Below are 14547 nucleotides of genomic sequence, written 5' to 3'. Positions count from 1 at the left end.
GCGAAGTTTAAAACAACACCAACTTGACAAACTATCATTGTGGTTTTGATGCGTAGGTAAGATTGGTTCTTGCTAAGCCTGTAGCAGCCACGTAAAATTTGCAACAACAAAGTAGAGGACGTCTAACTTGTTTTTGCAGGGCATGTTGTGATGTGATATGGTCAAGACATGATGCTAAATTTTATTGTATGAGATGATCATGTTTTGTAACCGAGTTATCGGCAACTGGCAGGAGCCATATGGTTGTCGCTTTATTGTATGCAATGAAATCGCCCTGTAATGCTTTACTTTATCACTAAGCGGTAGCGATAGTCGTAGAAGCATAAGTTTGGCGAGACGACAACGATGCTACGATGGTGATCAAGGTGTCGCGCCGGTGACGATGGTGATCATGACGGTGCTTCGAAGATGGAGATCACAAGCACAAGATGATGATGGCCATATCATATCACTTATATTGATTGCATGTGATGTTTATCTTTTATGCATCTTATCTTGCTTTGATTGACGGTAGCATTATAAGATGATCCCTCACTAAATTATCATAGTAAAAGTGTTCTCCCTGAGTATGCACCGTTGCGAAAGTTCTTCGTGCTGAGACACCACGTGATGATCGGGTGTGATAGGCTCTACGTTCAAATACAACGGGTGCAAAACAGTTGCACACGCGGAATACTCAGGTTTAACTTGACGAGCCTAGCATATAATAGATATGGCCTCGGAACACGGAGACCGAAAGGTCGCGCGTGAATCATATAGTAGATATGATCAACATAATGATGTTCACCATTGAAACTACTCCATCTCACGTGATGATCGGACATGGTTTAGTTGATATGGATCACGTGATCACTTAGAGGATTAGAGGGATGTCTATCTAAGTGGGAGTTCTTTAGTAATATGATTAATTGAACTTAAATTTATCATGAACTTAGTCCCTGATAGTATCTTGCTTGTTTATGTTTGATTGTAGATAGATGGCCCGTGCTGTTGTTCCGTTGAATTTTAATGCGTTCCTTGAGAAAGCAAAGTTGAAAGATGATGGTAGCAATTACACGGACTGGGTCCGTAACTTGAGGATTATCCTCATTGCTGCACAGAAGAATTACGTCCTAGAAGCACCGCTAGGTGCCAGGCCTGCTACTGATGCAACTGACGACGTTAAGAACGTCTGGCAGAGCAAAGCTGATGACTACTCGATAGTTCAATGTGCCATGCTTTACGGCTTAGAATCGGTTCTTCAACGACGTTTTGAACGTCATGGAGCATATGAGATGTTCCAGGAGTTGGAGTTAATATTTCAAGCAAATGCCCGAATTGAGAGATATGAAGTCTCCAATAAGTTCTATAGCTGCAAGATGGAGGAGAACAGTTCTGTCAATGAGCATATACTCAAAATGTCTGGGTATAATAATCACTTGATTCAATTGGGAGTTAATCTTCCGGATGATTGCGTCATTGACAGAATTCTCCAATCACTTCCACCTAGCTACAAGAGCTTCGTGATGAACTATAACATGCAAGGGATGGATAAGACAATTCCCGAGCTCTTCGCAATGCTAAAAGCTGCGGAGGTAGAAATCAAGAAGGAGCATCAAGTGTTGATGGTCAATAAGACCACTGGTTTCAAGAAAAGGGGCAAAGGGAAGAAGAAAGGGAACTTCAAGAAGAACATCAAGCAAGTTGCTGCTCAGGAGAAGAAACCCAAATCTGGACCTAAGCCTGAAACTGAGTGCTTCTACTGCAAGCAGACTGGTCACTGGAAGCGGAACTGCCCCAAGTATTTGGCGGATAAGAAGGATGGCAAGGTGAACAAAGGTATATGTGATATACATGTTATTGATGTGTACCTTACTAATGCTCGCAGTAGCACCTGGGTATTTGATACTGGTTCTGTTGCTAATATTTGCAACTCGAAACAGGGACTACGGATTAAGCGAAGATTGGCTAAGGACGAGGTGACGATGCGCGTGGGAAATGGTTCCAAAGTTGATGTGATCGCGGTCGGCACGCTACCTCTACATCTACCTTCGGGATTAGTATTAGACCTAAATAATTGTTATTTGGTGCCAGCGTTGAGCATGAACATTATATCTGGATCTTGTTTAATGCGAGACAATTATTCATTTAAATCAGAGAATAATGGTTGTTCTATTTATATGAGTAATATCTTTTATGGTCATGCACCCTTGAAGAGTGGTCTATTCTTATTGAATCTCGATAGTAGTGACACACATATTCATAATGTTGAAGCCAAAAGATGCAGAGTTGATAATGATAGTGCAACTTATTTGTGGCACTGCCGTTTAGGTCATATCGGTGTAAAGCGCATGAAGAAACTCCATACTGATGGACTTTTGGAACCACTTGATTATGAATCACTTGGTACTTGCAAACCGTGCCTCATGGGCAAGATGACTAAAACGCCGTTCTCCGGTACTATGGAGAGAGCAACAGATTTGTTGGAAATCATACATACAGATGTATGTGGTCCGATGAATGTTGAGGCTCGTGGCGGATATCGTTATTTTCTCACCTTCACAGATGACTTAAGCAGATATGGGTATATCTACTTAATGAAACATAAGTCTGAAACATTTGAAAAGTTCAAAGAATTTCAGAGTGAAGTTGAAAATCATCGTAACAAGAAAATAAAGTTTCTGCGATCTAATGATGGAGGAAAATATTTGAGTTACGAGTTTGGTGTACATTTGAAACAATGCGGAATAGTTTCGCAACTCACGCCACCCGGAACACCACAACGTAATGGTGTGTCCGAACGTCGTAATCGTACTTTACTTGATATGGTGCGATCTATGATGTCTCTTACAGATTTACCGCTATCGTTTTGGGGTTATGCTTTGGAGACGTCCGCATTCACGTTAAATAGGACACCATCGAAAACCGTTGAGACGACACATATACACCGTTGAGACGACACAGAGTACAGACGCTAAACAGCCATGGAAGAAATCCATGTAGTACTATTATGACTACACATATACACCAAATCTTGTACACCTTAATTTCAGTACGTCGGCTGTATCAGAATTCCAGTAAGCACTGCCAAGATAAATAAATTGCGCTGTGTGTCTTTGAAACACTTGTGCAGAGCGATTTATATAGGCCCAAATTTTTTTTTTTGGAGTTAAGCAGGGCCTTGCGTTTGTTTCCTAAAAGAATTACACAAGATATCTCACACATGTCTGTAGATAATAGTTTTCCAACAGCGTCTTCATGTTTCCAATGGTTTTAGTTTGAATGGACCTCCCTCTGTCTCTGTTTCTGGGATCAGTGCACCATTGTCTCCGACAAGTTCCAGCACCAGGTAGACAGGCCTTGTGAGACATAGACGATTGCTCAGGCCCGATGTTCTAGTGCTTCCTAGAGTGCTTTGTATGGCTGAACGAAGCGTCAGTAGGTCGTGCTGTGATGTACAGACAGTATTTGGTTCAGATAGGGAGGCTACTTGCCATTAACCCCTATGTTTCTTGTTGGTGTGACAGTAATTGTCAGTTGTCGCAAAGCTGCTGAATGCCAGGCTGTATAAGCACCAGAGGGGAGTCAGATTGTAGTATGACACAAATCTCTACATCTTCAAACTGCCCCCGCAATGCCTAGTTTGAAAGTGTACAGACTGTATTTTGAAGTGGTGCCTACATGTAGTAACATACTTTCACATCCGTGCCCCGCGTTGAATTTGATACCGGCATGGAACCAGTCACTTGTCTCTCGAGTTGCCAGAGGACCATTTTTCATGTTCCGCACCTTGGATTGGTAACTACATGGTAACATTTTCCACATTTTTGTCCTTCAGCAGCAGCAGCAGCAACTTAGTCGTCGTTGTCGTCGATGGCAGGGTTTGGCAGCCTGGCGCCCAAGACGAAGAACGTGGTGGTGGCGGGCGGGCTGACGGGGTTCGTCTTCGGGGTGTACTACTACACCATGTGGGCGGTAGGCAGCACCGACGAGCTGCAGGTCACCATCGACAAGTTTGAGGACCTGAAGAAGAAGGAGGCAGCCGCCTCCGCCGCTGCCGCAAGCGCCTCAACCCCGGGATCCTCATAAACAAATGCGCCCTTAACTTTGAAACTAGCTGCTGCCTCTGAACCTGCCCAGGACCATGGGTTTGGTTTGTATTGATAATAATAATGGGTGCTTTTAGAGGAAATACCCAATGGTTCCTGGGTACATATGTACCCTATATGGGGATTTATTTTTAATAGTTAAACAAAAAGTCAAAATAGTTAAGAAACTATTTTTAGAATAAAGTTGACTTACTTACGCACTAGTATACATAATTTTCACAAAAAAGAAAAAGATGTTGACTTCACAGAAAATTTATTTGCTATTATAGGTCACTATTCACGCTATTTTGACCAGAAATTTGTCTTTTTTGAAAAGAAGTCAAAAGGATATTTTTTTTGTGGATTTTATTTTTCACGAGTACAATAGAAGGTCAAGTTTATTTCAAAAATATTTTCAGGAATTTTTGACTTTTTGTTGAATTACTAATTTTTTCCCATATAGGGTGCATATGTCCCCATAGACCAAAAGTTCCCCTCTGTGCTTTTAGTTAGATGCAGCATTTTCATTCATGGCATGGATGGCGTTTGGAGTTGATGATGCTTTTTGTTTGTGAATGGTAGCCGCGGTTTATGATATGATGATACAGGCTCCGCTTCAAAATATAAGGCGTAATGTTTCTGCCCCTCAGAAATAAATCAGGCTTTTCGATGTTTGACCTTTATTAGTTTTGCAATGGAGAGAGCAGTGCCTTTTGTAGGCAGGGTCCTCTGGTCTGTTGTCGCTGCGTCGTAACTTTTCTCTCAGTTGTGAGAGGACCATTTTTTGTGTTTCGCACCTTGGATTGGTAACTACATGTAACATTTTCCACATTTTTGTCCTGCAGCAGCAGCAACCTAGTCGTCTTCGTCGTCGTCCATGGCAGGGTTTGGCAGCCTGGCGCCCAAGACGAAGAACGTGGTGGTGGCGGGCGGGCTGACTGGGTTCGTCTTTGGGGTGTACTACTACACCATGTGGGCAGTGGGCAGCACCGACGAGCTGCAGGTCACCATCGACAAGTTTGAGGACCTGAAGAAGGAGGCGGCCGCCTCCACCGCCGCAAGCGCCTCCACCCCGGGATCCTCCTAAACAGGCGCGCCCTTAACTTTGAAACTAGCTACTACTGCCTCTGAACCTGCCCAGGACCATGGGTTTGGTTTGTATTGATAATAATGGGTGCTTTTAGTTAGATGCAGCATTTTCATTCATGGCATGGATGGCGTTTGGAGTTGATGATGCTTTTTGTTTGTGAATGGTAGCCGCGGTTTATGATATGATGATACAGGCTCCGCTTCGAAATATAAGGCGTAATGTTTCTGCCCCTCAGAAATAAATCAGGCTTTTCGATGTTTGACCTTTATTAGTTTTGCAATGGAGAGAGTAGTACCTTTTGTAGGCAGGGTCCTCTGGTTTGTGTCGCTGTGTTGAAATATGTTGCCCGCCCCCCTTTCTCTATCAGTTCGGTCTTTTGGATAGATGATGGTTGAATCGGTCGGAACATGAATGAACTCACTGTAACACACTGCATCCGTTCCTTTCTTGATCTCCCAAGAATAAGGGGCGTGCGTGTGTCGGTACACTGGACGCGGGCTGTTCATTTGTATTTGTTGGGAATCCTTGCCTTGTTCCCCAAGAAGGTCCGGTTATCAACGGAATTTGGTTAATTCAATCCAAAGCCGATTTTTTTTTGAAAGTAATCCAAAGCCGATTTGCCAAACGGCCACCCACCTGAATAGTTGTCCAAAAAAAAAGTTTAGGGCACACGAATAGTTGTCAAAAAAGAAAAGAGTTAAGGGCATAATAATTTACCGCTTTGCCCGTCGGATCACGCGCGTCCGTCCATCTAAAACCCAACGGCCAGGGAAAATCCAGGGCGGATGGCCCTCCCGATCGAGCGTGTTTCCGGAAAAAGGAAGGAAGGAGTCTCGTGTGATTGAATGAAAGAAACTAAATCCAACGAGATTCTGCTTCCGTTTATTCGTTCGTCGGTTTTAACCGCCGCCAGACGATACAGACACGTACTACGTACGGCGAGAGAATAATAATAAACCAGCAGGGAGCGGAATCGCCCACCGCCGGCCGTACGTGCGCGCCCGATCTCGCCGTCGCCGTCGAGGGCCACGTGCTAGCTCCGGTGCTCGCTCGTTCGGCCGTGCTGCCCGGCTTGGATTTTCGGCGCCATGGCGCTCGGCAACATCGCCGTCGTGCTCGGCTCCGGTGAGTTCCCGTGCTCATCACCCCTCAGCTTCGGTCCACATCTATCTGCCATGCATCTACGGTTCTCTCGTCGCCGCCGGCGACTGCCGCGTCCTTCTGAATCTATCTGATGTGCTGCTGATGCTGGGGTTTAGCTTACATCTAGCTTCCTGCCTAGGGTTTAGCTTACCTACCCGCTGGGTGGGTACATACGGATCAACGGATCACTTTGGTTCCTACTCTAGTTTACTTTGATGGCTACAAATAATCCAATCCAATCCAACTGCTCTCTCACAACCCATCCCTGTATCTATAATTCTGTCTTCTTACTTGCTTCAAGCAAAGCTTTTGCAGCCTCCCCCCCTTGATTGAGAATTGCAGCCTCTGTTCTTTAACAATCTGCAATTAGCCTTTATTTCTTTCTTTCTTCTCGGTCTCTTGGCAGGATATCTCAGCACTATTCTTACAGGAGGCGACGCCAAGAAAGTCCCCATCATCGGGGACACGCTTGCCCATGTAATTACCTACTTTCATCACCTACCTTGCCTCGGTGCCTTTATTCTCGATCAGTCGGGTTGATTCGATTGTACACACGCCGCGTGACAATTTTGTAACTTTGTTTGTCTCCTCCTCTAGTTTGTGAAGAACACCGGCAAGCATGACAGCAACGATCAGTTGGCGTCACAGGTTTGTTTGTTGTGGATGTTTGTTTTACGTGTCGGCCAGATTGGTTTGACAGACTTTAGATCTAAAATGGCGTTGCTTGACTCTGCTAAACATTTTCAGCTCAACAGTATCAAGGAGGAGGTACAGCGAGTCGTACGCCGCAGAGACGAGAATGTTACGGTTATCTCCGACACATCAGGTCAGTGCTCGCCTGTTTTCTTGTCTCGGTTCTCAACCAAATTGATTATGCAAATGTGTCTTATGTTGGATTTGATCTATCGTTTTTTCATCATGCCCTTTAGACGTCGTACATGGTTATATGATTTTGGCCCTCTAGCTAGTTTGTACAATTCTTATCTGAATATGTGAATTCCTATAGCTGGTAAGTATTTAATATGTGAATTATTATTATATCTTAGTTACCTTCTTCTTTTGTAGGGTCTGGTTCCTATACCATAACAGCAATTGTCGTTGCTGGGCTTATCGGCTACACATACATCAGGTGGAAGGTAAACTCTCATTGTTTTAGGCGATCCAAGACTACACAACACTGAGGCTGTAATACTATCCTAGATTATTTCCTTCTAGTTGCAGGTCATTCTGCTTTTGAAGTCATCCAGAATTGCTAATTATCACCATGCTAGCATATATCTAAAATTCGCGCGATAATTTACAGGGTTGGAAGATTTCTGACATGATGTGGGTGACGAAGCGCGGTCTAGCTGATGCCTGTGATGTCGTTGGAAAACAGTTAGATGGTGTTTCAAATACAGTACAGGCAAGGTCCTTTTTTTTACTGATATTGCACATCGACTGTTGTGCCGAACCATGCTATACATCCATCTTGACCTTTTTATCTTACATGAAGAAGAACATATACGTCCATTTCAGGTTACTAAGAAACATCTTTCCGGGAGGATCGACCGGGTCGATGCTAATCTAGACGAAACACAAGAAATTATCGAAGGGACAAGGGATGAGGTTGGAACATTCCTGCTGCATAAATATTTCCTTTTCTGGTACTTTTGGATGGCGAAACGAAACAACGATACCTCTACAGAACCATACATGACATTTTCACCTCATACGGCTCCTCGGTCAATTCCTTTGAAGGAACCCTAAGGCCAACTAAGTCACGTTTTCGTGTTCTAATTGAACACTTTCCATTTAATCATAATTGAAAACTTTCCATTTATCATATGATTAAGAAGATTGTTCTTTTACCAAGAAAATGCAGATCAAATCATGTCTTATAATAAGAAGAAATCTTTCTTGGTATCAATCCCCTTGCCCCTCATTCTTTTAGAATCATAAGGATCGTTTTCGAGTTTCCATTTATTCATTAGGAATCTGGGCTCGTCTATCTTCGACTTAATTTTTTTTGGCTATATTCTTTATTTATTTCATTTTGGTTTTGCACTAAATTTATTTACTGTCTTGTAGGTTGCAGTGATCCATGTGGATCTGAGCGCCTTTCAGAAGGAGCTCCAAGAAGTCAGCCGTACGGTTGAAATATGGGTACGTGCCTTGTACTGAAACATGTAAAACTTGCTTACTCTGGAGCTACATATCACTCACGGGTGCACTTATTTATCTTGCAGGGGTCAAGGCTGTCTGGTATCGAGGACACCCAGGTAAGTACATGTCCATTATTCGCCCTTCCCCTTCTGTTTTTCCTTTACATGTTCCTGATATTATCTAGTTTCAAACCTGTATCAGGATCGTACTGTGCGTGCAACTGAAGCCTTGGTTGGGTTCAGCCAACAATTAGAACATAGTGGCCAGAATCCCAATATTCGTCAGGCAAGTCGTCGGCCTAGCTTATGCAATTCCTTAGTGGCATGTTGCTTACATGATTCGCTACTGGTTCTGCATCAACTGCCATACTTCTAGATTCTTAGTCTGAAGAGACGTTTTCAATTTTCAGGTTTCATCGTTCCTTCCAGCTCTAGGATCCTCATCAGAGCAAAAGATCAAAATTGTAAATAAGACTAACCTTTGTTTTCGTATTAAAAGTTTTTAAGGTGAAAAAAAGGCTCTGCCTTTCCAGCTCTTGCCACCGGGAATCTAATTTATGCATTTCTTGCTGCATGTTACTTTCCTGCAGTTGCCGCAGTCTCCTCTTGTATCTCTTCAAACGGTCGCATCAGTAGCTGAGCCTAGCGAGGACGAAAGCCAGGTTTGGTTTCAGTTTCCGAACATTGCAAACAATGACCCCCTTATATCGATGCGCTCTGTTTATACAAATCAAGTTTGTTTTGCTGCCTTGGATGATGATTTTTGATTGGCTCTCTTTGCATTCCAGGAGAACCACAAGGTGTTGCCCTCCAGCGATGGAAGCATGAGGTGGAAGCTACCTGGACTTGGACTTAGCTTTCTAAGGAGTTCATCTGATGTATAGATGATATTACTGGCATGAGCTGTAGAACTCCACGGATTTTCTTTTGGAAATGCTCATCTGTATTTCCAGCGAGATAACATTTGTAGCGACAACTTGGATTTCACTTATAGTTATGTGTGGCCTTGTGTAAATAGGTATACTCGCAATAGTTGTCTTGATTATACATTTACACCATATGGTAGAAGATGTAATCTTTTTATGCCAAGGGAGAATGATAAACTCATGTCGTTCCATTTACAGATGTAATCAATAGTTAACTTCCAAGTTTGGATTTGGTGTCATTCTTGTTAGTGACTTCTTTTACTGAGAGGATTTGTACATTTTGTTAATAATCGTTCAGGAACTTTACACCATGAAAGCATCCTTTTCATTTCGATTGAGTTGCTGGTCAGAGATTCTGCAGTGTACTGATTGTTAAACACATAGTTTGGCGCATATTGCACCATTGTAACGTGATAGATTACTTGGAGATATTCTGGTAGTTTGTTTAGCCTAGATAGTTATCTTTAACCGTGGCTATCTCTATCTCTCTCTTTCTTCCTCTCCAAGATGTATTCTATCTACTATGTATGCGCTACAGGGATCTGCGCCCCTGCCTTTAAACACGAACCACGTCCCCTCGCACCGAGGCAAGACGTTTACCGCAATCTTCACATGGTAATCAGAGCCTCCCTCTTCCACAACATCTAGCATCCATCCAACCCTAGCTCTAGCCATGTCGTCTTCCGCCGTTGCTCCTGTACCCACCATCCATGGCGAGGTAACAGAGAAGCTCACCAGGACGAACTACGTCCTATGGCGCGCCCAGATCACGCCCCAGCTCATCGGTGCTGGCTTCTTTGGCTACGTCGACAGATCCATCAAGGAACCAGAGAAGTTCCTCGTCACCAAGGACAAAGATGGCAAGGAGGAAGCTGTCCCGAACCCTCTACATCAAGTCTGGGTGAGGGAAGAACAGCAGGTACTTGGCCATCTGTTGATCAATCTTTCGTCTTGTCCAGGTGACCTCGATCCGCAAGGCGCATGAGCTCTGGACTGCTGTGGCGAGCATGTTCTCGTCCCAGTCCCGATCTCGCATCAACAACATCAGAATCGCCCTCTCCAACGCGCAGAAGGGCACGCAAGCGGTGGGCACCTACTTCGCTCACATCCGCTCCCTCGCCGACGAGTTGGCGGCCGCCGGCAAGCCACTGGATGACGATGAGGTCATCTCCTACATCCTGGCGGGGCTGGATATGGAGTACCAGCTGCTGGTGTCGGCACTCGTCGCCCGCAAGGAACCGGTCACGATCGATGATCTGTTCGCTCAAGTAAGCAACTTTGATCATCGCATTGCGCTGTTCCATGGTGCCGGCAACAACGCCGGGTTCAAGAGCTCCGCCAACGCCGCTGTTCGTGGTGGTCGTGGTGGCTCGCGCGGCTATCGTGGCCCTCCACGCAACAAGGGAAAGAGCAAAAGCAGCGGCGGCAGCGACAACTCCCAGCAACAACGCCTCTCGTGGGCGGCCCTTCTACACCAACAACAAGGGCCGTCACAGCAACTCCAGGAACCGCCCCGACGCTGTCAAGTGTCAAATCTGCAGCAAGATCGGTCACTCAGCAAAGGATTGCTGGTACCGGTTTGAGGAGGATGAAGGAGAATCCTCGCAAGATGAGAAGGTTGCTGGCGCTGCAGAAGCCTCATACGGGGTTGATACAAACTGGCATGTTGATAGTGGCGCTACAAATCACATCACCGGTGAACTTGAAAAGGTGACTATGCGGGAGAAGTACCGCGGCCAAGATCAGATACACACAGCAGGTGGATCAGGTATGAGGATTAAACATGTTGGTCATTCAGTTTTTCAAACCCCTCACCGAAAGATTCATCTAAGAAAAAATCTTCATGTCCCTAGTGCATCTAAAAATCTTCTCTCCGTTCATCGTATTGCCATTGACAATCACGTCTTTCTCGAGTTTCACGCTTTTTTCTTTTTGATCAAGGATCAGGCAACGAGGAAGGTGCTCTACCGAGGTAGATGTCTTCGCGGGCTTTACCCATTGATTCCGGAGTTTAGAAGAGCAAATAAGCAAGCTTATGGTGTCACCAAAATCTCCTCGACACGGTGGCACGATAGACTAGGGCATGCATCTTTTTGTTTAGTTGAACGATTTCTTAGGAAGAATAAGCTCCCATATGTTGGAGAGCGTGATGTCGAAACAATTTGTGATTCTTATCAAAAGGCTAAAAGCCATCAATTACCTTATCCAATTTCCACGAGTATTTCTACCAAACCATTGCAAGTTATCTTTTCTAATGTTTGGGGTCCTGCTCCAAGTTCTGTTGGTAGGCATACTTACTATGTTAGCTTCATTGATGACTATAGCAAGTATTCTTGGATCTACTTACTTAACAAAAGATCCGAGGTTTTTCAAGTTTTTCACAACTTCCAAGCTCTCGTTGAACGAAAGTTTAATAGCAAGATTGTTGATGTTCAATCTGATTGGGGAGGGGAGTACGAAAAATTGAACTCGTTTTTCCAAACTCTTGTCATCTCTCACCAAGTATCTTGTCCTCATGCACATCAACAGAATGGATCTGCTGAAAAGAAACATAGGCACATTGTTGAGGTTGGCCTAGCTCTCTTGGCCGGCGCATCCATGCCTCTCAAATTTTGGGACGAGGCTTTTCTTACCGCTGTTCATATCATCAACATGCTTCCTAGTCGTGTCATCAATCATGAAACACCGGTAGAAAGACTTCTTCACACCAAACCCGATTATACATCACTTCGTGTTTTTGGCTGCGCGTGTTGGCCAAATCTTAGACCCTACAACAATCGTAAACTTATGTTTCGCTCGAAACAGTGTGTTTTCTTGGTCTATAGTCCCCAACATAAAGGAGTTAAGTGCCTTGATGTTTCCACTGGACGAGTCTATATCTCTAGAGATGTCGTTTTTGACGAAACAAAATTTCCCTTTGCTGATCTACATCCAAACGCCGGTGCCCTCCTTCGCCAAGAAATTCCCCTTTTGCCATCACATCTAGTAGGTGCCCTTGGGGAAAATAACTGTAATGATCACATGCCAACTAATCCTCATAACGGCTTGCTTGAGTTATGTGATGATGTAGGACAAAGCAGCGAAGCACATGATGGTCACGGTGATGAAAACGGTGAAGAAACGGCTCCAAACGAGCCATATTTCATGTGCAGGCCCTCGGGGAACATATCCTCCTCGGGATTAACGCCCTCTGCACCTGTGCCTGACAACGACCTGCCCGACAGCGCTTGTGTCGACCGTCGCGACTCAGCAGCGAGGCGTGCCTCCGACCAATCAGGGGGTGCTGATGGCCCGCGCCAATCTCTGCGCTCCATGCGGCAGCTGACAAGCCGCTTCCCCGATCCGCCCACCTGGTACACACGGCGCCCGCGTCAGCCAACTGGCTCGGGGTCCCGTGCGGTGGACCACCTGACCGGCACTGGATCCCGGATGGATTCCCATGATGACACTCCTGGTGGGAGCGGGTCTCCTGCTGCGGCCGAATCTTCTGTGGTGGTAGGCGCCTCTTCACCACACGCTGAGGCCGCAGAAAATCCTGCCTCCTCGTCAGATCACGGGGTATCTGCCTCGGGATCACCGGGGGATGCTGCTGTGGATCCTTCTGCTGCAGACCCCGGATCTTCTGTGCAACAAACTGCTGCTGTTTCTGAAGGAAATATGCCCTAGAGGCAATAATAAAGTTATTATTTATTTCCTTATTTCATGATAAATGTTTATTATTCATGCTAGAATTGTATTAACCGGAAACATAATACATGTGTGAATACATAGACAAACAGAGTGTCACTAGTATGCCTCTACTTGACTAGCTCGTTAATCAAAGATGGTTAAGTTTCCTAACCATGGACAAAGAGTTGTTATTTGATTAACGGGATCATATCATTAGATGAATGATCTGATTGACATGACCCATTCAATTAGCTTAGCACCCGATCATTTAGTATGTTGCCATTAGCTTAGCAACCGATTGTTGGAGAGGTATCTCTGGGCCCTCTCGGTAATGCACATCATATAAGCCTTGCAAGCATTGTAACTAATGAGTTAGTTGCGAGATGATGTATTACGGAACGAGTAAAGAGACTTGCCGGTAACGAGATTGAACTAGGTATTGAGATACCGACGATCGAATCTCGGGCAAGTAACATACCGATGACAAAGGGAACAACGTATGTTGTTATGCGGTCTGACCGATAAAGATCTTCGTAGAATATGTAGGAGCCAATATGAGCATCCAGGTTCCGCTATTGGTTATTGACCGGAGATGTGTCTCGGTCATGTCTACATTGTTCTCGAACCGTAGGGTCCGCACGCTTAACGTTACGATGACAGTTTCATTATGAGTTTATGCATTTTGATGTACCGAAGTTTGTTCGGAGTCCCGGATGTGATCACGGACATGACGAGGAGTCTCGAAATGGTCGAGACATAAAGATTGATATATTGGAAGCCTATATTTGGATATCGGAAGTGTTCCGGGTGAAATCGGGATTTTACCGGAGTACCGGGAGGTTACCGGAACCCCCCGGGAGGTATATGGGCCTTAGTGGGCTTTAGTGGAAGAGAGGAGAGGTGGCCAGGGCTGGGCCGCGCGCCCCTCCCCCCCTAGTCCGAATAGGACAAGGAGAGGGGGGCGGCGCCCCTCCCTTCCTTCTCTCTCTCCTCTTTCCCCCTCCCGAATCCTATTCCAACTAGGAAAGGGGGGGGGGGGAATCCTACTCCCGGTGGGAGTAGGACTCCTCCTGGCGCGCCCTCCTCCTGGCCGGCCGCACCCCCCCTTGCTCCTTTATATACGGGGGCAGGGGGGCACCTCGAGACACACAAGTTGATCTTCGTGATCGTTCCTTAGCCGTGTGCGGTGCCCCCTCCACCATATTCTACCTCGGTCATATTGTAGCGGTGCTTAGGCGAAGCCCTGCGACAGTAGAACATCAAGATCGTCACCACGCCATCGTGCTGACGGAACTCCTCCCCGACGCTTTGCTGGATCGGAGCCCGGGGATCGTCATCGAGCTGAACGTGTGCCAAGAACTCGGAGGTGCCGAAGTAACGGTGTTTGGATCGGTCGGATCGTGAAGACGTACGACTACATCAACCGCGTTGATATAACACTTCCGCTTTCGGTCTACGAGGGTATGTGGACAACACTCTCCCCTCTCGTTGCTATGAATCACCATGAT

The 14547-nt window shown here is 45.5% G+C and overlaps 3 protein-coding genes across 3 annotated transcripts; all 3 read left to right on the top strand.

The window, feature by feature from the left end:
• The first annotated feature begins 3793 nt into the window (after positions 1-3793).
• LOC147988340 (uncharacterized) lies at positions 3794-4284 on the top strand. Its single transcript, XM_087543865.1, has one exon. It carries the CDS (start codon positions 3853-3855, stop codon positions 4066-4068), a length of 216 nt encoding a protein of 71 aa, XP_087399991.1. The 5' UTR covers positions 3794-3852; the 3' UTR covers positions 4069-4284.
• Positions 4285-4440: 156 nt separating this feature from the next.
• On the top strand, positions 4441-5425 carry LOC147988339 (uncharacterized). The gene has a single exon (XM_087543872.1). It carries the CDS (start codon positions 4945-4947, stop codon positions 5152-5154), a length of 210 nt encoding a protein of 69 aa, XP_087399998.1. The 5' UTR covers positions 4441-4944; the 3' UTR covers positions 5155-5425.
• Positions 5426-5564: 139 nt separating this feature from the next.
• Positions 5565-9532, top strand: LOC147988338 (uncharacterized). Its single transcript, XM_087543875.1, has 13 exons — positions 5565-6282; positions 6707-6777; positions 6898-6948; positions 7048-7126; positions 7366-7436; positions 7604-7705; positions 7819-7908; positions 8371-8445; positions 8529-8561; positions 8647-8730; positions 8855-8908; positions 9035-9106; positions 9233-9532. The coding sequence occupies exons 1-13, from the start codon at positions 6246-6248 to the stop codon at positions 9326-9328; spliced, it is 915 nt and encodes a 304-aa protein (XP_087400001.1). The 5' UTR covers positions 5565-6245; the 3' UTR covers positions 9329-9532.
• Positions 9533-14547: the final 5015 nt, after the last annotated feature.

Source organism: Triticum urartu, chromosome 1A (genome assembly GCF_056163025.1).
Source record: "Triticum urartu cultivar PI428250 chromosome 1A, HENAU_Tu73, whole genome shotgun sequence".
NCBI lineage: Eukaryota > Viridiplantae > Streptophyta > Magnoliopsida > Poales > Poaceae > Triticum > Triticum urartu.
Note: the sequence above shows the minus strand (reverse complement) of the source record. Positions and strands in the feature narration are given on the sequence as shown.

Bases quoted from the DNA above. Each gene is read 5' to 3' on its own strand.
- LOC147988340 (XM_087543865.1), top strand. From the start codon at position 3,853: ATGGCAGGGTTTGGCAGCCTGGCGCCCAAGACGAAGAACGTGGTGGTG.
- LOC147988339 (XM_087543872.1), top strand. From the start codon at position 4,945: ATGGCAGGGTTTGGCAGCCTGGCGCCCAAGACGAAGAACGTGGTGGTG.
- LOC147988338 (XM_087543875.1), top strand. From the start codon at position 6,246: ATGGCGCTCGGCAACATCGCCGTCGTGCTCGGCTCCG. The intron at 6,949-7,047 runs GTTTGTTTGTTG...AAACATTTTCAG, and splicing joins ACGATCAGTTGGCGTCACAG to CTCAACAGTATCAAGGAGGA. The intron at 8,446-8,528 runs GTACGTGCCTTG...TTTATCTTGCAG, and splicing joins GCCGTACGGTTGAAATATGG to GGGTCAAGGCTGTCTGGTAT.